Genomic DNA, 22,568 nt, shown 5'->3' with positions numbered 1-22,568 from the left:
TGTTTAAAAATCGTTTATTATGCAAAATGTTAACTTTTATAAAAAGTTTAATATACATCGCATTACAGAAAGTCACCTTCCTGCAAAAAAGGTACAAAAGCTATATACTCTATTATAGAGTTCATAAATCAGGGCAACAGAGCCTTTCTCCAAGGAAACCAGAAGACCAGCTCTACCACCACCTTGGCAGAGTTTGGAGAGCAGCCACTCCCCCCCCACACCTTCCACACTCTGAAAAGACAGTCCCTAAAACTGGGGGGTGGGGGGGGTGGGGGCAGGGTGACGTTGCCCAGCTGGAGGCCAGAACTAGCTCTGGCTCTTCAGGCCACCCAAGTTCACAGTCTCTCCCGGGCACCAGGTCCAGCCTCCAGGCAGGGGTTTGGGGAAGTCAAGTGGGCAGGGCGAGGTTGGGGCCCATCCATGCCCTCGGGCTTCCGGCCGGAGAGGGTCCCAGGCGGAACGGGCGCCAGCACCTGCGTTCTGGGCGGGGGAGGAAAGAAGACCAGGGAGCAGTGAGTTTCCGCCGAGCGCGCCGAGGCGGGGGCCGTCCGCAGACTGGCCGGCGCCAGAGAGGAAACTTGGTCTCTACCTCCAGCTGATAACTCCGCGCCCCACGCTGCCCCCACCCAGTTGGCGCCAAAGACCACAGGCGGAGCTTGCACTACCCCTCCCCCTTGGAATTGACACTCGTTGGGAGGGGGCTGAGGAAGACACAGCTCCCTTTACAACTCCAAACAGAAAGACTATTTTATTTAGTCGCACCCGCGCCTACTTTTCCGGATCTTTGGCCACTGGGGGAGGGCAGGGGCGACGTGCGTTTAAGGCTTAAATGCACATTAGATGAAAACTGATTCTGCCATTCATTTGATGTGCCTATGGGTAAATCACTTGTCACTCTCTGGCTTTAATTTCCCTAAACCAAGAAGGCGGCAATCCTTTAAAAGGTCTGCCAACTCTTGAATTTGGCGTTTAAACCTCCCTCTCCCCGGGAGGCGGGGACACTTACCTGGAGGTGCCAAGACGGCCGGGTCAGTGGCAGAAGCTCCTCTTGTCGTTGGCGATCACAAGTTCCGGAGCGAGTTCGGCTGTCTGAAAACGCAGAAAGAGAGGGGAGAATTACGCAAGGCAATCAGGACCTCTGGGGTCCCGCAGCATCCCGATCCACGCGTTCGGCCCTGCCCCGGCTTCCAAGCGCACCTGGATGGGGAGATGCGGGCCGTCTGGGGGCCCAGGGGCCGGCTCGGCCAGGACCACCTGCAGGTCGAGGATGTAGTCGATGACGCGCTGCAGGATTTCCACCTGGCTAAGCTGAGTGCCTCTCGGGACTCCGGGTACCAGTTCCCGCAGGCGCGAGTAGCAGTGGTTCATGTCGTCCAGCAGGCTCAGCGGTTCCTCCGCCGCCGGGCCTTTGCCGCGGCCCCGCGCGATGGCCAGGCTGCGTTCTGACAGGCAGCACACCGCCTCGTAGCAGCCGCGCACCGGGCTAAGCGCCTTCATGTTGGGTAGTGATGCCGAAGGTGCCAAAAGGAAGAAAAAATCAGAAAACCCCTAGAACTGCTTGCAACGCGCGCACGCTGTCCTCCGCGCGCTCTTATAGAGCCCACCTCGAAGGCACTCCCCTTTATGCAAAACAGCCCGGCCCGGCCCCGCCCCCCAAGCCTGGGCGTTCACAGCCCGCTTAAATTGCAAACAGCCTTCCTCCGGCTGGTCTGACGCCGGAGACCGCGGAGCCGCGGAGTCAAAGAATGAGGAAGCGCTGATACTGGGGAGAGGCGGGCCTCTTCGCCAGCAAGGATTTAAAAAAATCACTCCAAACCATTAACTTTAAGAATTTGACTTTTCCTGGCAGCGCCCCAGATCTTTGAGCTCCCCTGCCCCCTGCCAGTCAGCCCTTAGCCCAACACTGGTTCGAACCCACTGCTCCTCCGAGGTCATAAATCCCTGAACAGCAAAGAAGCCTTTTTTTTTTTTTTTTTTTTTTTTAGGCAAAAGATTTTTCAAGGGAAACTTGTAAGGAATTAGTGCCGCCTTGTTCCCCAATTTGCTGTTCGTCTGACCTCCAGACTCACTGGCGTCAGGAATTATCTTGTGACCAGAGGGAAAAAAAATTAATTGCGGTGAAGCTGAGGTTACAATGAAGAAAACAGATTTGGGCTAGGCGCTGAGATTGCAGAAGGAGGAGGGGAAGGGGGTTTGAGCAAAGAACACTTATTTGAGCAAGAGGGGAAAAGAAAAAAAGGAAGAAGCAAGCAGCCTGAGTCCATGCTTTTTGCATGGGGAAAAAAGAGCTCAGACCTTCCATCCCATGAACTCCATAAGGAGTCAAATGTATGCCCAGTTGTGCTTTGGAAATGAGTTTGATTATAATTTTGGACAGGGTTTTAAATATGGGGGAACAGACAGAATGATTTCTATCTAAAGTTTTTTAGGAGCTCCCCCATTAGGTCAGCAAATCTTTTTTAACATCCACCCCCCTTCCACACACCTCTGGGCAGAAAACAATGCAATCTCATCGCTCTATTGTCTGTCCCTTTCTGCTATGGAAGGGCAGGCCACCTGGACTTGATTATTCTTAGCCCTGCCCCAGCTCTGGGACACCAGGAAAGGGAACAGAGTGCAGGCAAGCTAAGCCCTGTATTGCAACAGGACCATTGCGCTCAGTATTTTTGCTTGTCGTCTTGTCACCTGCTAAGACTTTTGGGAATCTGCAGTTCCAAGATGATGCTTTCCATCCTGGAAATGACCCAGTGGAATTTACCCCAATGGTTGCTTTCTTAATCAATCAGTTAGTAAATATTTATGGAGTCGCTTCACATAAAACAGTGGCTCCTGCTTTCAAGAATCTCACAATTTGGGGAGACAAGATTAACACAGGAAACAATTAAGAGTTCAGTAGTGTGTGGCGCTGATTAACAGGACAATGGGAATGCAGAGCTAAGGAGAGTCTCAAAACAGTTATATCAGAAAGAACACTGGCCTGGGAATCAGCAGCCATGGGTTTGATATGCTAACTTTGCCAATAATTTGTCATGTAATCTTGATCGAGCCCAGGTACCCTGGCTTTAGTTGCCTTGTGAGTAGAATGAGGAGAGGGTGGTGATTATTTTAAATCCTTTCCAACTCTAGAAGTCTAAGGCTTTGTGAAATTTGGACAAGCAAGTGTGGGATGGCAAAGGGCCCAGAGAGGGGATATAAGACATGTCCAGTGTCACACCATAAGTAATAAGAGCCAGTCCTGAAGCCTCGTTCTTTTCCATCATACCTCAGGGCTCTGTGTCTCAAGAAAGAGGTTTCGAAAGATTTCTTCCTGGAATATGAATGTTTTCAAGAACAGCCTCCTTAGTATAAGAAAGAGGGGAAAATAACCTGTGAGCAGACAAGTCAGTCTATGTATGCCATAGAAGTCAAGTGTCAGCTATTTGGTCATAGGAAGGGAAAATGGTGGCTGTGGGGACTCCTGAATGACTGACTAGAACATCCTCTTCTATCTTACAGACTTCTGTGGCTTGTGCAAAATGGTCAAGCCCAGGAGGTTCTAGAAAAATCACGGCTTTCAGGGCCAGGCGGATTTATTTCAAATCTCCATTCTTCCGTTTTACTAATTATGGAAACTTTGGGTAAGTCACTGCTCTGTGACTTATTTTTCCCATCTATAAAATGGAACTAACTGGATCTGCATCCTTCATTCAATAAATAATTACTGAATGCTTCTCTGCAAGGCGCTGGTCATGCTCTCTCCATCTAATCTCTTAGTTTCTTTGGTGCCTGGGGGGCCCAGCATGGGGCCAGGTGTGTGTTAGGTGCTGGGTTCACCCAGATTCTCCTAACTCCTTATCCCTCCTCTGTTACTACCATGATGCCCCAGGCTGGTATAGCGGTTTGTTTGCAAATCACCTTCACATTTATTATTTCCCAGGATGCTTCCAGTCTGAAATACCCACGGGCTGTGTGACATGAGACAAAAGGATGCAGTGGGATTAACAAGCAGAATTCTGTCCTGTCCACGCCAATAAATTGCAGTGTGCCCTTGGACGAGTTTCCTTTCTTCCTGGGCCTCATTTGCTGTTAAAAAAAAAGGGGGGGGGGGTAGCTAGAGGGGCACCAAATAACCTTTAAAGGATCCTCTCCAATCTAAGATTCTAATTCTGAAAGAAGCAGGTTACGGTTGGGAACACTGAATAGAGTTTAAGCCCAAGAGACTTCTTTTTCCCAACAGCGGACTGGACGGGCTAGCTCAGGCCTTCTGCAACTTGTTTAGAGGTGGCGGGGGCCTCTGCTTCTTATTCCAAATGCCTCTGAACTTTCTGTTCCCAGTTCTGCTCCTTTTACCAGCTTTTTCCCCCCTCTTGCATTTTTTATTTTTATGAAAGGATGTCATTAAGGCTTTTGTCTGCGCTGTTTTTGTTTCAGAACTTTTCTCACAATCCTATTTTTTGTTGAGGAATCCGCTCCTTTGCCCAGCTGTGGGTCCCGGTCCCACAGCTGTGTTGATCTAAGACTCAGCCCCAGACAGCCTGGCGCCAGGGTGGGACGTCATGCGTTCACACAGGGATGCGTGTCCCAGGCAACCTTTCCTCGGGCAGTCACCGGCCGGCGACTGCCTCCCCCGCCAATGAGCGCCCGACACCCGAGAAAGGGGCGGGGTCTGCGCCGCCCCGACCCGCGAGCGGCTTGTGAATTGCAGATGCTGAGAACTTGATAATGTTCCTTGAATTGGGGCCCTTTAAAGTCTTTTCCCCCCTTTCTCTTTTAGTTCTTTCTTTTCTTTCCTTTGTTTATTCCCTTTCTTTTCACCTTTTTCCTTTATCTATATGTGTATATAATTTTTCTTCTTCCTTTTTTTTTCCCTTTAACTATCTCCTCCCAGTGTCAGGAATCATTTTGTAAGCATTTCCAGGAACTGAATCTTCCTCTGCCAAAATTAAAAAAAAAAAAAAAAAAAAAAAAAAGACAAAGAAAAGAAAGAAGAGAAAAAAATTCAACGTTGTGCTGAGTTTTTGAAAAGTTGGCAGAACTATTAAGTTATACTGTTTTGTCTTTAAAATTTTTTAAAGTGGTGATAGTGGGGTCTCTGAGTTGTTGATTTCTAAGCCAAAATAATGATGATGAGGATTGCAGATGTCTTTTTGCAATTGAGCGTCTATCTGTCTTTTTCCCATTTACAGTGTAGAAGTGGGGATCATGGGGACCTCAGAAACTTGCTGAAGCTTACTTGGGATGTCACTGGCTGGCATGTGGCCAGGACCCAGACCTCCCCTTCATTTGACTCCCTGTCCACTCTGCCCACTAATTCTCATTAGCATGAGAGCAGTCTGCTATGCTCTTAGAACATTCCCAGATGCTGCATTTCCTAATGTGTACCTGTTTGCTCACAAGGTGCCTATAAAAGTGTGCTAAGGACTTTGCAGCCATACACATAGAACATGTCCCTTCACCTTCTCCCCTCAGTGAATCTGGACCCCGAAGTACTGCATGAGACTCAGGTGACACAAGGAAAGCAGAGGGGATTTCAGAATCGAGACCAGGCTCAAATCATTGCCCCAACTACCTACCCTCACTCTGCCTCAGTTGTCGGTTCTATTAAATTGGGAGGAAATTAATATCCATCTATCTCACAGCTGGGAGGATCAAAGGGGATAAGGGAGGGAAAGTGCTGTGCGAACCAATTAGTTATTTTTATGTGCTGTGATGTGATGCGGCACCTGTAGAGTAGGATAGGAGGTGCCAGGTGAGTTTAATCGTTCTCGCTGAAGCTATTCTCAGGAATGTGGGCAACACTGAGAAGGGGGATGTGGGGAGCATCTGGATCCAAGGCACAAGTCCTTACACGGGTGGGAATACCAGGGCCTCCAAGATGGGCTACTCCACAGCTCAGAAGCACCATCATCATCATCTCCGTCCATTGAGTTGTGTTTGCCAAATCCTGTTTGCCTTCTCACACATTTTCTCATTGGCCCATTTTATAGACAAGGAGACAGAGGCTCAGAGAAGTTAATGCGCTTGCCCGAGGTCACATAGCTAGTAAGTGGCAGGCAGATCCAAGTTTTGCACCCAGGTCTGCCTCTCTCCAAAGCTTGTGTCCTTTTGCGTCTATGTTTTTTCTCCTGTCCTTCTAAAGGACCTCCTGGGAAGGTAGCTTGGACCTGTGAGGGTTTCAGTCTACCAGACAGGGAAAAGCAAGGGGGGATCCATTAGGTAGGAAGACAGACACTGAAGTGTTGGTTATTAAGGGAAAACACTGTTTTCTATGCAGAGAAACTCAGAAAGTGTTAGAAATTTGTTGGAAATTTAAAGCCCCACCACCACTACAAATACCTTCCTGTCCATGCTCAGGAGGTTTTTATTCTTAAAGTACAGAATGACTACTCCTGTTTTTAGGCGTCAGCTTTGGAATTGAGTTCCTTCTTCTTTCCCTCTGCCAACCCAAAGTCCATCTAGCTTCATCCAGCCACACTACCCTAAAGTGAACTAACCCCTTACTTCAGCAGATAGCGGTGACCATGGGATGTCCAAGGGCTGGCTTGGCATCTGGGGTGGCAGGAGGAGAAGTAGGAAGGGAGTTTATTTTCTGAGGACCTATAATATCATGTGCTCAGGGCTTTATAAATTCTATCTTGCATAATCTGCTCTAGAGTTTTCTGGGGTAGGTATCATTATGATCATTTTCTAGAAAAAGATACTGAAGTTCAAAGAGATTTGGCCACAGCTGGCCGGGGGGGGGGGGGGGGGGGGGGGAGACACAACAATCAGGATTTGAACTCAGGCCTGTGGCTCAACCATTGATACACACAAAGACAGAGACATTCAAGCTGCTCACAGTGTCCAGACACAAAAGGACCATTTCCTTTACCCTACCATTTCTAGGCTACTGAGGACAGACAGGGATAGCCTTTGCCTCATTTCTCTGTTAAGAGGAAAGTTTGGAACTTCTAGACTTTGGAGAGCATCAGTAGGTTATGTGGGAATCTAACTCGGACTTAAATAGCAAAAGGAAAAGAATTATGAGACTATATTGCAGAGTATTACTATTTCCAAAGCACTTCCATTCATGGCTTCATTGAACAACCCACCTTAAGGGGCACATAGCTCATGTGCTTTATAATCAAGTTTTATTTGTCTCCCTGGTCTCAGTATCTCTCGCAGTGCCTGCCACAAAGTAGGCATTTAGTAAAGATGTACTGAGTTAAGTTCCACTCCAGTAATCACTTTTGGGAGACCACTTTGAAGGGGGATTTAAAACTCAAATGTGGGTTGTGCTGGGTGACTCCCTGATTCTATGACTCCCAGGCATAATGTTCTTTGCTGCAGATAGATGCTGACAATTGGATTTGGACCCCACTAAAGGGGGTTCAGGAAAGGCCTTAGAAAGATGATGGAGCCCAAGGCAAGAAAAGACGAAGGCAAAAAAAACGCCTTGGAAAGCAATTTTCACCCTGCCCAGATATTGTCTTGTTTTGGCCTAGGTCCCGGCACCAGTTCAAAAGGCTGGGAGGGGAGGGATCTGGCCTGGGGACAGAGCTGACCCTGCCAGAGAGGAAAGGGCTTTCGCACCCCCAACCAGGCCAGTGCTCTTCAGTGGGCTGGAGATGCAGGGGTGCCAGAAAGCTAAGGCAGGGGCTGCAGCTCAGAGGGAGCCTCCTGCTGGCCACAGCTGTCCCTGAGTGTCCTCATTACAGTGGCCCAAGCAACAGCAGGCTTTTTTTTGCTGAGCGCCAGCCATGAGCCAGACATTTTACATGTACTATCTCCTTCAATCCTCTTATCCATTGAGGCTCAGAGAGGTGAGGTGATTTTTCCAAGGTCACACAGCTATTGGGAGGCAGAAAAAGGTTGCATGAGTCCAGAACTAAGCATGAGCGAGGTCACCAACCTGAGGGAGAAAGGAACCAAATGCTGGAGAATGGGGGCTGTCTTAACAAGAAATTAGGAATGAGAGAGGGAAGAAATATTTGAAATTCATTTTGTCCCATAGAACTTTACAGCGTCAGGCAGCCTGTGTGTCTCAGTTTCTAAGCGTGCTCCTTCCTGAGTGTGCGTTGTTCGCTCTCTCTGGGTGTGGGCTCTCTCTGAGTGCTGTGTGTCCGGGTGAGAGTGTGTCTCTCTCCCTGAGTGTTGCATCCTGTTTCAATGTGTGGTGTGTCCCCCAGAGTGCTGTGGTCCCCGGCCTGAGTATATGATCTGCCCTGGGCTTGCGGCCGTTTCTGCGCGCTTCAGTATGTGCCCATCGTCCTCCGATCTCCGGGCCAGGTGCAGAACAGGGCCAAGAGGACAATGGGCTCAGGCGCCCGGGTGGCCTTTTCCTCCCCTCCCTCGCCCGCCGCAACCCTCCCCTCCTGCACCCCGAGCCCCGGCTGCCCCAGCTCGGCCCGCCTGGCCTTCCCCGCCCGCGCCCCTGTGGCCCCCACCCCGGCCCTGCGCGACCCTCCCCGCCCGCGCCCCGCGCCCGGGCGGCCCCCACCCCCGGCGGTCCCGGGCGCGCAGCTGCGGGACACACAATCGCCGGCGCCCCCTCCCCGCCCCCCGCGCAGCCCCTCGTCCAACAAAAGCCGCTTTCTTTCCCCACAACAGATTAAAGACCAGGAGGGGGTGAAAAATAGCTTCTCCAGCCACTGGCGGGGGAGGGGCGCGGGAAAAGCTGGGGCTTTGGGGACTCTTTGATTGCGAGTGTGTGGGAAACCCGGAGGAATGTGGCTGCGCGGACCGCCGCGGCGGGGCCAGGCTCCGGGAGAAGAGTCCGGCCCCCCCTGGGGACCCCCCAAACCTCCGCGGCGCGGCGTCCCCACGCCCCAAGCCTGTCGCCGCAAGCGCGCTCAGCGTCTCTCTCCCCCACCGCGCCCCTGCTCTGTCCCCAGTTTCTTCAAATTCTAATTTCTCTATGTTCCTACTCTCCCTTCTATTTCTTCTCCTTTTCTTCTCCTTTATCCTCCACCCCTTCCTCCATCCCTGTTGCTCAGTCCTGTTCTCTTGGTCTCTCTCCCCTGTCTTCATCCGGATCTGCACAGTCTTTCTCTCTCTCTGTCTCTGGGCCTCTTTGTTTCCATGTCTCTGTTTCTTGGTGGCTCCTTCTCAGTGTCTCTGGCTGGGAGTCTCGTGGGCTGGTTCACAGGGACGGCGGATTTAGCCAGTCTCGGTGGCCCTTTCTCCCACGTATTTGGAAGGTCCGGGAAGAGGGAAGCTGGGATGTGGGCAGTTCGCTTAAATGTCCCTCTCCCTCCACACACTGTGAGTGCAGATGGGCGCTTAGTAGGGAAAGTCTGGGGGAGCCCAGGAAGACTGCAGGGAGGAGCCTTGGGGATGCCTGGCCAGCTAGAGTAGAATAGAGTAGGCATGGGGGCTCTTGGAGGCCTGTTATCGGTCCAATATAATTCAGTCTCTGAAAGGAATTCCTGGTCCCAGATGGTGGCCTTGGGACCCTTATGGGAAATGGGTTGGGTGTCCTGGCCCCCTCCCCTCTAGTCCTTGGGGCAGGCTTTGGGGAGGAAGGCGGCTGGTCCAAGACAAAGGGCTTCCAGGTGGCTGAGGGTGGAGACGTTCCCTGGAGGACAGTAAGGTGCTGGGGGAAGCTCAGCCTCAGATCCTGGAAACCCAGCTTTTACACTTGGCTTTGCCACACCCCAGCAACCCTGGGCAAATCCCTTCTCTCCGGGCATCAGTTTCCCCACCTGTAAAATGAGATATTTGTTTAGATCAGTGTTCCTCAGCCTTTTTTTCTATCCACAGATCTCAAGATCTGATTTATTCCAAATGCATTGCTTATATTAATTAATCTGCTTTCTCATTTTGTATTTATGAAAGGCAAGCATTCAGTCAGAGTTTCTGATTAGCATGATTCATTACCATGCAGAACTAGTCTAAATCAAAGAACAAAGACACCCCAGCCAAAGATACACCAGACCCCCCAAATAAAGATGCCCCAACTCCAGCCAAAGACACCGCAGATGGACCCCCAAAGATTTTGATGTTTTAGTAGTCTGTGCAGCAGAATTCCATGGAAGAGCATGGGCTTTGCAGTCAGACAACTTGGGTTTGAATTCTGAATCTGCTAGTGTCCAGCTGTGACCTTGGGGAGGTCACACCCTCCCTCAGTTTCCTTATCTGTAAAAAGGAGATATTCATAATATCCACCCCACAGGATAGTGGTGAGAATTATGTCAGATAACAGATACCAACATGTAAGAAATAGTTGCTCAATTAATAGTAATTGTTGGGATGGTGATGCTCTACACAAATGCTGTCCAATAGAACTATAATGCAAGCCACAAATGTGAGCCATATACATAATTTTAAATTTTCTAGAAGCTACATTTAAAAAAAGTAAGAACAGTGAAATTAATTTCAATAATATATTTTACCTAACCCAGTATATCCAAAACATTATTTCAATGTGTAATGAATAGAAAGAAACCATTATTTTTACATTATTTTTCATACTAAGTCATCAAAATCTGGTGTGTATTTTACAATCCAGCACATCTCAGTTTGAACTAACCACATTTCAAGTGCTCAGTAGCCACACATGGCTAGTGGCTAGTGATTGGACAATGCTCATCTAGCTAGTTAAAGAAAGTCAAGGTAGACAGAAGGGAGAGGATGCTCTAGCTGAGCCTGGAAGCCGGCTGGGATTTTGATACATGAAGAGGAGGCAGGAGGAGGACAAGAGCAGGAGGGCAGAGAATGGTGTGGCCAAGGTGCTGAGGTGCTGATCAGTTTGATGGGGCAGAAGGGAGGGGCTGGGATGGAACTAGCCAAGATTGGATAAGTAGACAGAAGTAGAGTGTCTGGAGAGCTTTGAATGCCAGGCTGAAGAGCATAAAGAATGTGAGCCTACTTCCAGGAGAATAAAAAGAATATGGTCAAATAATTCAGAACGATTGTCTTTATGAGATTCATTTTTTTCAGGGAAAGAGGCAGCAGGAGTCTGGGTGCTGTAACTATACCTGAGTCTATTGAAACCTCTATTAGACTAGCTACCACTTATTGAGGATTTACTATGACCAGGCACTGTGCTAAGCACTTTATGTTAATTATCTCATTTAATTCTTTCAACAACCCCCCCGTATGCTGCTGATGGGAATGTAAAACTTTGGAAAACAGTTTGGCAGTTGTTAAAAAGTTAAACATAAATTTACCATATGACCCAGAAATTTTATTCTTAGGTATCCACCTAATAGAACTGAAGACGTATTTCTACCTAAAGACTTGTACAGGGATATTCACAGCAGCATTATTCAGCCAAAAAGTGGAAATGAATCAAATGTCCATCAGCTGATGAATGGATCAACAACATGTGGTAATATTCATACAAGGGAATATTATTCAGCTATAAAAAAGGAATGAACTACTAATACATGCAACATCATGGATGGACCTCGAAAATATCATGCAAGGGGAGAGGAGCAAGACACAAAGGAACACATAATGTTGTGAAATTTCTAAAAGAGGCAAATCTATAGAGACAGAAAGTAGATTAGTGGTTGCCTACAGCTGGGGAGGGAGAAGGTGAATGACTGCTAATGGGTACAGGATTTTTTGGGGGGTGATGAAAATATTCTAAAATTGATGTGGTGATGGTTGCACAACTCTGTAAATGTTCTCAAAGTCACTGAATTGTATACTTAAGGTGGGTGAATTTTATGGTATGTAAATTATACCTGAATAAAGCTCTATAAAAAAAAGAATTCTCCTAACAACTTTTGTGATAAATGCTATTATTATCCCATTTCACAGTTGCAGAAACCTCAGAAAGGTGAAGCCACTTACCCGAGACCACTCGGTGACAAGTGGCAGACAGAGCCAGGTTTCAAACCTGCAAAGCTTTACTCCTGACCTCTGGGGCCCTCCTGCTTCCTGGGAGTGGCTTGGACAGTGCCCTCCGTCATTCTGGGGCATTTAACCCACAAGTTTGGAACCAGCCATATATTTTCAAGCTGCAACAATTGCTTCTTGGGTGATGAGAGTCGGGGGAGGTGGCAGAGGGCCAGGGGTAGATTTGGGATGCTGAGAGAGCCTCCTCGTGTGAGAAAGCTCAGGCAGCAGCTGGGCCAGGGTCATTTGCAGCAATCTCCAGCCTCTGACACCCCCTCCCCAACCCTGTCTGCCTCCCAAGGGAGAGAGGAACTTGGCTCCAAAGCCGAGGCCAGAATATAACCCAGAGACCTGACCTGGCCCCTGCCCTGGAATTGACTGGATCTGGGGCCTTGAGGCGAATGGGGCTGACCGCAAACCAAACAAACCCCATCCAGCCCTGTTACTTTATAATCATCCCACAGGATGACTTCAAGTCGAAAGCCATGAGATCTAGAGTCTTGAAAACCTGGTTCAAGTCCCTGTCTTTTCTATTTCCAAACTGAACGTCCTTAAGCAACCCTCTCACCTTCCCCAAGCCCGTTTCCCTCTCTGTGAAATGGAGACAATCAATGATACTCCCTCAGAGGGTGCCTGTAAGGATTTGGGGGACTAGAGGTTACATTCACTTCATTTTATCTACATTATGTGTCTTGTTGTTATGGTTTTAATAATCCCCCCACTCAAACAAGGTTAAGAGAATAGTGAAAATAATTAATAATATGAGTCAGTATTTATAGGCACTGACTGTGCTCTTTCAAGTGTTTTATACATATTAATCTTTGTAACAACCCTATGAAGTAGGTATTATTATCCCTCCCATTTTACAGACGAGGAAACTGAGGCTCAGAGAGGTTAAGTATGTTGCTCAAGGTCACACAGTGTGGAAGGGACAAGCCAGCTGACCCTGGAGCCTTAGCTTTGTGCCATTCAGAATGGAGTAGAACTCAAGAAGACCCACCCTAGCCTGGTTTATTCAAGTCCTGGCACATGAGGATAAGGAAAAGCAGCTGTCAGTTTAGATGACAGGTGGATTGGGCCAGAGTAATTGGCCAAATTTATAAACATGTCACCATTTCTAAACCATCCTGCAATGTGACTACACATGCCATCTTTGTGGAAATGCAGTAGCCTCGCCATAACACCTGCTTTTACCTCTAATGTAAATTATTATATTTTAAAATACTTTTAAACGAATAAAAGGGTTTTAATTTAATGTTTTAAATAGATAATACTTTCACCTGGTTCAAAATTCAGAAAGCATGAAAAGACATAAAGTGAAAGGCCTCCTTCCACCTCCAGCCTGCCATCCCCCAGCCTGCCAGTCCTCTCCTTGCAGCCAGCCAGTGTCGCTGGTTTCAGGGCGAGGGGAAGAACTGATACCTTTTGAAATTAGAAAGGGTGTGCTTGATTTGTTCTGAAGTCACGAGGCATAAAGCCCACCTTACTCTGGTTGATTTCTTCAGGTTGGCCTCGGTCTGATTTCCTGTACCCTTTGATGCGCCACTGCTTCCTGCAGGTGATAGTTGGGCCCTTAGGGAAATGGTTGGTCCCTTCTCCCTCTGAACTGTCCCCTGAGGCACCCCCTTCAGTACCTGCTGTGTTCCTGACCCCATTCTCTCCCACCTCCGGGCCCAGCTGGTTCCTTATCCTCCAGAGCCTGCAGAGCCTATAAATGCCAGAGAACATCTCATCCTCTCACCACGGCCGATGTGGCGGAGGTGGACCCAGAGGTCACACCTGGATGGCTTCAGGCCAAATCTAGCCTGTGAGGTTTTTTTTCTTTTTTTTTCGGCGCACAGTGATTTTAAAATTGGAAAGCTGATTTTCCAGCTTCATTTGAAATATTGGCAGACTCAGCCACACTGAACCCATATTCATGCATGATGACATCAACTGGAGCTGAGTAGCAAGTGCCTCCTTGAGAAGGGACTTGTGCTCTCTGGGTTGTATGGTCTTCCCCCTCCCTGTTGGTTAATGTGGTAGGCAGAATAATTGTCTCCCCCAAAAATGTCTACGTCCTAATCCCTAGAACCTGTGAATATTGTTATGTTACATGGCAAGTGGAATTAAGGTTGTAGATAGAATTCAGGTTGCTGATCAACTGACCTTAAAATAGAGAGATTATGTGGGATTAGTCAGGTTGGTCCCATGGAATCAGAAGGGTCCTTAAAAGTGGGAAAGGGAAGCAGAAGACAGAGAAAGAGATGCGACAATGGAAACAAGGTCAGAGAGATGTCATGTTGCTGGCTTTGAAAATGGAGAAAGGGGCCACAAGACAAGAGAATGTTGGCAGCCTCCAGAGCTGGAAAAGGGGAGGAAACAGATTCTCCTCTAGATCGTCCAGAAAGGAACGTAGCCCTGCCGACACCTTGATTTTAGTCCAGTGAGATTAGTTGGACTTCTAACCTACATAACTGTAAGATAATAAATTTGTGTTGTTTTAAGCTACTAAATTTGTAGTCATTTGTTACAGGAGCAACAGAAAGCTAATACAGTTTATATGGGGCCTCTTAGGGATGGAGGAGTGGGGCACAGCTGGTGAGAGCTGTCGTGTGTAAGACACTTAGCTTAAGTGCTCCATGAGTGGCACTGGATGTTATAAGGGTATAGACTTACCCGGTGGGACCCAAGCATGGTGGAGACGTGGGTGACTTGCTTTTGCGTTTCCTCCCTCTACTCTCTCTAACACCCCTCTGCCCGGTTTCCTTCACAGAGCCCAGGTGCTGGCCCAGAGAGCTGGGCTGGGACGTCAGGCCTTCGGGACTGTGTATGGTAATCACTCAGAAAGTTGGCAGGTCAGCAGCGGGTGGAGGAATCCGACCTCTAACTGAGGACAGGATTAGAGGGTCAAAGGGGAAAAGCAGGGAACAGGCCCCGGACTGGGCGAAAGGGCCATCAGAGCCAAAGGTGGAAGGGTGCACGGCCAGGCAGGGCGGAGGGTTGGCCCAGACCGGCGGCCTGTTTTAGGTGGTGCTGGCTGGTGTGGGCATGACTGATGGCCTGGGATTACTGAGAGCCGCTGCACACCTGTCAGCACCGCCCTAGTCCTGCCTCTGAATGCTTACTAAGCTGCCAGCCTCGGCTTGACTTCCGCTCCCATTATAACCTGCAGTTGGCCTATTTGTTGGGAGGGAGCTGAAAGACTAATTTACTCCAAGCTGTTATTAGTGACTGATGGTGGCTTACTGTGTCAGACTTGCCGAGGAGATGCATGTTTAACAGTGCATATCACTTTAACCTAAAAAGATGAAGTTGCACTTAAGGTAGCAGTGTCTGAGAAGGAAAACCTCATGGAGGGTGGGGGGTGGGAGACATATCATGCCATGCGGATAGCCACATGCCTCTCCTGCTCACAGGGCCCTACACACCCAGGTCTCTCCTCTTCCAGCCCCTGTGCCCTTAAATGTCCTTAAATTTTTTACACCTGGGCTTTCATTACAATTCTTCCGCTTATTTTCTGTGTATCCTGGGCAAATTAGTTTGTTTGTTTATATATTTTAGCAAACATTTATATAACACTTACTATGTGCCAGGCACTGTTCTAAGTGCTTTACAGATATTAATGTATTTAGTTGTCTTAACTATTGACAGAGGTACTGTTGCCTCCATTTTATAGATGAAGAAACTGAGGCACAGAGAGATTAATTTGCTCAAGACCACACGGCTAGGGAGTGGCTGCACTTTCTGAGCCTCAGCTTTCTTGGCTGTTAAACTGAGATGTGTATAAGCGTGCCTTCCCAATAGCAGGGTTTCTCAGCCCCAACACTGTTGACATTTTGGGCTGGATAATTCCTCGTTGTGGGGGGCTGTCTTGCACATTGTAGGATGTTTAGCAGCATCCTTGGCCTCTACCCAAGAGATGCCAGTAGCAACCCCCACCCAAGTTGTGACATGTCAAAATGTCTCCAGACCTTGTCAAATGTCCCCTGGAGGCAAAATTACCCCTGGTTGAGAACCATAGCTTAATAGGATCCTGGGGAGGATTAAATGAGCTATTGCGTGTTCTAAGTGAATTCTGACTCCTCAGAACCCTCTTGCTTCTTTTTGTTCCTTTACTAATCTTAAAAAAGTACTCGCCTTTGGAAACTGGGTGCCCGAGAGCATCTTGCAAACCTGAAGCTGGCTCCGGGAGTTAGACTTGATTCTAGTCCTGTCACTTCCACGCTGACATGCTGTGAGACTGGGCTGAACCACTTTCCCTCCCTGAGCCTCAGTTTCCCCATGTGTGCAAAGAGGGGGTTGACCTAGAAGCTTTCCAAAAAGGTCTTCTTGCTGCAGAAATCAGTGACTGGGTGATTCATACCAAATACAAACAAATTCCCCTCACAAAGTCCACATTCTTCCAGAGACTTAGTCATCCCAGGGTTTGAACTTTCTCGCAAAAAACCATTTGAAAAATCCTTCCAGCTTAAAAAAAAAAAAAAGCTATTAAAAGAAAGTAAAAGTTTCAAAACCAAATCCTAAGCAAACAACCCTGAAAACAATACACACACACACACACACACACACACACACACACGCACACAGAGCGCCCAAGGTAGCTTCGAGAACAGGATATGAAACCTTGCAGGCCAGTGCTAAGAAATGATTCACAGGCCTTTCGAGATGCTTCTATTTCAAGACATGATCCGCCCACTGGATCTGGTGGCTCCAAAAACAAAATAAACCTTAGAGAAGCTGCTGTTTCTTATCGCGATGCAGTTAGTCTACCCCGCCAGCATCCTCAGGTCTCAAGGGCTCCAAACAGAGGACAAGGTTGAGTCTTGTGAATTCCCTTTCTGTTCTATTTCAAGCCTCAAGCTGCTGGCTTGTTTAAAGAAAGTCTTTTGCATCCACCTTTGGTTGGCTGACCCGAGTTTAAAGCAACATAGCCTAATGGGTTGACAGCGCAGCCTGTGAGTTCATAAGTTTAGTGCAGCAAGGCCTCTGCATGGTCCTGTCCTGCTAGATTCCAGGCTCTCATTCCTGTAGCTGTCTCCAGCTAAACAATCCTGCCTGGCTGTGGCTGTGCATATCAATATTATACTTGCCCCACGCCAGGAAACCTGAATTTAGCACACTATTCAAAATGTCATGCTCTTATGTAAAATAAAAATACAAAAGTCATTTATTCATTCAGTGAAATGCTTATTGAGTGCTTACTATACGCCAAGCACCAGGGATGCATGCACGGGTGATAAAATACAGCCCCTGCCTGGGGAGCCACATTGAATAGGAAAAGCCCAGACAAGTTCAATACAATCTATGTAGTAGATATGGATGAAACTATTCCCTATGGGAAATGCCCTTCATAAAAAGTGATAACAAAGTTGGAGCAAAATTTAAAGAAATGCAAATGCTTGTGATAGGGGTAAGTACAGTTTCATCTGTACTTACCCTTGACTTTTTTTTGTTTGTTTTAGATTTAGAAAACCTCGAACATTCACTGATGCTTCATTTGCCTTGCAAAAGTCTGGAATCTTTCAAAAGGGTCACTGTCTGGCCCAAGCCTATTTTTCTTATCCTCTAATTTCCTCACCCAATCTTTCGTCCACACCACCACCGCCACATGGAGTCTTCCCTCCTGTCCTTATCTGTCTGCCAGGGTCTGATTCAAAGCCTGCTTCCCCTAAGAAGCATTTGCAGACCCATCTGGCCACGTCCTCACCATTCTCGAAACACACAGAACTTGTGCTCCTTACTCAGCCTTTTAGCCCGTCCTGCCTCATGACCTGTCTTGTAATACTGTGCTGAACGTTTACCTAACTTATGAAATGGGGGTAAGAGGACAAGAACTGACATTTATTAAAGTGGCTTCTTGGTGCCAGGCATTTTGCTAGCTCCTTCCTGTATGTTATGTGCCTGTCACGGAGAAGATGTTCAATAAATACTTGTTGAATGCTTGGGTGATTTCACTTAAACTCTGTGAGGCAAATGCCATTTTATTCCCATTTTACAGATGACGGAAATGAGGCACAGATAGGTAAAGTCTGCGTTTGAGGTCTTTCTCTCTTCAAAGCTGAAGTTCAGGCTCTTTCTTCTACTCTGTGTTGCTTTTTCTCAAATATATATTTTTCCCTAAGTGTCTTGTACATGATAAGTGCTTAGTAAATAGCTATTGATTAATTGATGGGATGCACATCACATTCCCTGGTTTACCCCATCCCAGGCATTAGGACTTGCTCTCTCTCGTGAATCCACATTCTTTACTTCTACATTTAGTTAAAAAACCACCCCACCATTACCTGTGCCTGTCTCCCTCTTCCACTAGCCTGTAGGTAGCACTGATGCAATGTGATTGCCATGCCTCTGGCTGGCACACTGTTTACGCTCAATGAAGGTTTGCTGAACCAGGGTGGTCGTGGTGATATAGTGGGTTGACTTATGTCTCCCACTAGATCTGTCCAAGTTCTAACCCCCAGTACCTGTGAACGTGACCTTATTTGGAAATAGGGTATTTACAGATGGAATTAAGGATCTTGAAATAAGATCATCCTATATTTAGGGTGGGCCCTAAATCCAAAGACTGGTGTCCTTATAGGAGAAATGAAAGTAAGATTTAAGGCACAGAGACAGAGAGAGAAGTAGTACAAGTGAAGACACAGGCAGAGATTGGGGTTAGAAGCCCCAAGCCAAAGAATGTCAAGCATCGCCGGCAGCCACTGAAAGCTGGAAGACAGCCTGGAACAGATTCTCCTTCAGAGCGTCCAGAGGAAACCAACCCTGCCGACACCTGGATTTTGGACTACTGGCTTCCAGAACTGTGAGAGAATAAATTCTACGACACCAAGTTTGTGGTAGTTTTTACGGCAGCCCCAGGAGACTCACACAGAGGGTGAACAGGACGATAATCCTGCCTATGGAATTCAGGGCTTTGGGGTCTTACAGACCTGGCTTTGGCACTTTCCTTTCCTATGGTCTTGAGTAACTGACTTTGTTCCCCTGAGCCTCAGTTTCCTCCTTTGTAAGTGAGAGAGCCAGAGTAATAGCATTCGTAGAGTGCCAGGCAGGGTGCTAAGCTCTTTATTGCATCCTAAGACCAAGCCTGGATTGTAGGCCAGGAATACCATTAATAAAGAAACTGAGTTTGAAGTTTACCTTCTAACGTTGCCGTGAATGAAGAGATCTCCACCTGGCGTTGTTTCGCTTTGAATCTGACAACATGATAATTTGTGGAAAGATCATGGATGTTGGAGTCAGGCAGAACCAGGTCAAAGCCTGGCTCTGGCGTTTCCTAGCTCGGTGATGTTGTGCTGTCTCTCCTGTAGCTCTGAGCTCTCATCGCCTATGCAATGAGGATGGCACTTGTTCCTACTTCATGCTGATGTGATGATTAAATTCAATATCGTTTTAAAAAGCATGCGATTATGAGCTATGCTATAGAGGGTAGCACAGTTCCCGCACATAGTAGGTCACCAAAGGGAGGACGCTACTCTCTGAAGATGCTACTGCGGAGGGTGACGGTTCAGGAGGGGACAGTCCAGGAAGAGTGAGTAAGAAGAGGACTGCAGCATCTGGGGGCTGATTTTCCCAGAGGAGGAATGAGGGACAGTGAGGGCCTCTTGGGCAGCTGCTTCCTGGGGTTGTGATGTCACCAGCCCAGCCAGGAGGCCGCAGTACCAGCGCCTGTGACTGCCTTTCAGCTGGCCAGCTGCACTTCCTGCGCCCTGAGCCTGCCCTCGCCTTCTTTCTCATGACCTTCCGGAGGCAGCTGGACTGCAGCTCAGAGAACAACGCTCATCTGCAAACTGGGAGAGCAGGGGCCCTTCTCCACTCCTCTGGGCTCCTGCACCTTGGGAGGGACCCTAAAGAGTAACTCTTGTCCAGTGGTTTCCAAACTGGGTTCCTCCAAGCCCTGGGGTTCTGTGGAAGTGCCTCAGGGACCCCAGGGTGGTGGGGAGGGTGGTACATGGGGCCCCCTAAGCAGGCTGAGTTCTAATGCTTCCCCTCCTCCTCAGAGCAGTGCCATTTTAATCTCATTTATGTATTGGGTCTTCATATCACATTTTAAAATTTGGGGAGAAAAATTCTGTAACAAAAGTTTAAAAACCTCCAATCTTATATGATGTGTGAATTAAATCTCAATTTTTTAAAAAAATCCTCAGATCTATTCTACCTCTTTCATTTGCTGGAGGGGAGAGACAGGCCAAGAGAGGAGAGGTGGCTCCTTTGTGGTCACCTGGTGAATCAGCGTGAGAATCAGGACCAGGCCTCCCGCTAACCCAGATTCTGTTTCTACACCACGTGGTACCAGGAGTGGGGTGGGAGACAGACAATTCTGATTCCCGCACCTGGCAGTCACCACCTCATTCCTGTCACTCGGTGGGGCATGGCTCAGATGCAAAGTGGATCCAACTCGGTGACTAAGAAAGGTGAGGGTGAGGCTAGACACCCCATCCTTTCACCTCTCCGAGCCTCAGCTGCCTTCCTCTGTAAAAAGAAGACAGGTGCCTAAAGAGGGCTACTGGGAGAGCCAATTTATTAATTGTTCTTTCAGCAAATATTTTGAAAACACCTACTATGTGCTAGGCACTGTGCTCAGCTCTCAGAATCAGCGTGGAATCAGGACGTCAGACTCCCGTGCTCATAGAAACCCACATTTTTATGGGAGAGGCCGATAATATACAAGGAATCAAATAAATCAATGAGAACATGTCAGAGAATAAGTTCTATGATGAAAATAAAAAGGGTGGCTGAGATACAGTATGTTTCTGATTAGACTGGGCAGTTGGAGAGGAGTCTCTAAAGAGGTGATATTTGAACCGGGACCTCAGTGAGGTGAGTACTTAGTAAATTAATGCTAATTAACACTAAATGTCAGTGCTAATGAACAACAGGTGAAGGAGAAAACGATTGCCATGAGTATTCATTTGTATTACCATTAAATTATTATTATAAATATACATATGTAAAGTGTATGGATCACATATTTTTTTCTCCACTTGAGTTTGATGATGGTAATAACTGTTAACATTTTTTGCACACCCTTAAGTGCTGTGTTGTCTTCTAAGCTTCTAGATGTGTTGCTTCATTTAATCCTCATAGCAACCCTGTAAGGTAGGCACTAATATTTTACCATTTTATAATTTTTTAGCATTATTTATCAGTTTACAAATAAGGCAATTGAGGCTCAGAGAGGTGAATTGACTTGCCTGAGATCACACAGCCAGATAGTGGCAGGGCTGGATCTTGAATTCAGCCAATCCAGGATGTATGGTTTTACCCATTGCCCAACTTTGCCTAGTCCACTGTCTGCCCACAGTATGCGCTTGATGAAGTGGATGTCTGCTTGTGTTAGGAGAGAGGGAGCTCTGACCATGCCATTTAGGGCATTCTGGATCTTTGGCATGACCGCCCTTTGAGTGGCACATGAGGTCTTGTGCTCACCTTTCCCTGCCTTGCTCCCTCCAACCTTCCAGAATAAATCCCTGATGTCCCAGAGGCTGGAGGAGCAGGGGATAATGACTGTTGAAAATGTGCTGGCATGAGACAGGATCGCGTCTGCAATCATGTGGATTGTGAAATCTAGACAAGTTCTGAGACTGTGACTCACAAATTGTACGTCAAAAAGGAAATTACAAACGAGGAATAACTAGGAGCATCATTTCAGGGAGCGTCCTTCCCTGGTTGTGTCACCCTGAGCCCCTACCCTACTCTTTAGTCACAGCAGGCATCTGGAATGCAGATGGGAAACTTGCACCCCCTCCCCCAAGCTCAAGGCACCCTCCTCCCAGGCCCTCTCTCCCAAGCTGCCTCCTGATCCTGCTGTAGTTTCCTAAAGTGATGGCTCCAGGTGAGAAGCCTGGCAGGTCTGGGTTCAAATCCTGGCTCAGCCACTTACCCCCTGGTGGCCCTCGTAAGTTTATGGACCTCAATGTCCTTACTCAAGGGCTGACTAGGGCTACAAATGCCACCCTAGGGCTCTTGTACAGAGTGTCAGCTGCAAGAGGGCAGCATCCTTGTCTCTGTATTTATTGCTGTATCCCAGGACCTACAATGGTTCCCGGCATATAGTGGACCCTTGATAAATATTTGCTGAATGAATGAATAAAAGCTACCCTCTACAGCACAGCTCATAATCGCATGCTTTTTAAAACATTTAATTTAATCATCACATCAGCATGAAGTAGGAACAAGTGGTACAGTGCCTGGCACATAGTAGGAGCTCAGTATCTGGTCACTGCTAATTTCTGAAAGAGAACCTCCTGACCAGCTGACCTCAGAATTCCTGCTGCTCCGCCTCCGTCCCTCTCAGGATCAATTAACAGACCAGTTTTTGGTGCGCTGGTTGGTCTTCAGTGGGTTCACTCCTGCGAGTCAGAGTCTCAGAGTCTGGACACCCGGGCTGGTGGGAGAAGGTTGGGCAGACGAGACCTGATCTCACAACGTTCAGGAGGAGGATGGGGGCATCAGGGCCTTGCTGAGGGCAGCCACGCCTCTCCAGGCTGCTCCTCCCAGCTGCGGTCTCACCCCACACCCCTGGAGATGTTCCCCAAGCCTGCTCTATCCTTCAGGATACAGGGACCTTTTTTCTGCAGCTGTAGTGAGGGACAGAGAAAATACCTTGATAGAAATAGGAAAACTGACTCCTTGCATTAGTCAAGATTCCAGCAGGAAACAGTTCACTTGAAGGGGCAACTGGAGAGACAGTTGAATGAAGGGACTGAACCTACAAAGGGATTGGCAGGGGATGGAGGGGGGGCGCCCAGGGACTAGTAACCACGAAACCCTGCTTACCATTA

At 47.8% G+C, this 22,568-nt stretch overlaps 1 protein-coding gene across 1 annotated transcript; it reads right to left on the bottom strand.

The window, feature by feature from the left end:
* On the bottom strand, positions 1 to 1,904 carry ID3 (inhibitor of DNA binding 3, HLH protein). The gene is made up of 3 exons (XM_045546036.1): positions 1,198 to 1,904; positions 1,007 to 1,089; positions 1 to 480 (listed from the first exon to the last, which is right to left on the bottom strand). Exons 1-2 carry the CDS (start codon positions 1,495 to 1,497, stop codon positions 1,030 to 1,032), a joined length of 360 nt encoding a protein of 119 aa, XP_045401992.1. The 5' UTR covers positions 1,498 to 1,904; the 3' UTR covers positions 1 to 480; positions 1,007 to 1,029.
* Positions 1,905 to 22,568: the final 20,664 nt, after the last annotated feature.

This window comes from Lemur catta, chromosome 3 (assembly GCF_020740605.2).
Source record: "Lemur catta isolate mLemCat1 chromosome 3, mLemCat1.pri, whole genome shotgun sequence".
Taxonomy (NCBI): domain Eukaryota; kingdom Metazoa; phylum Chordata; class Mammalia; order Primates; family Lemuridae; genus Lemur; species Lemur catta.
Note: the sequence above shows the minus strand (reverse complement) of the source record. Positions and strands in the feature narration are given on the sequence as shown.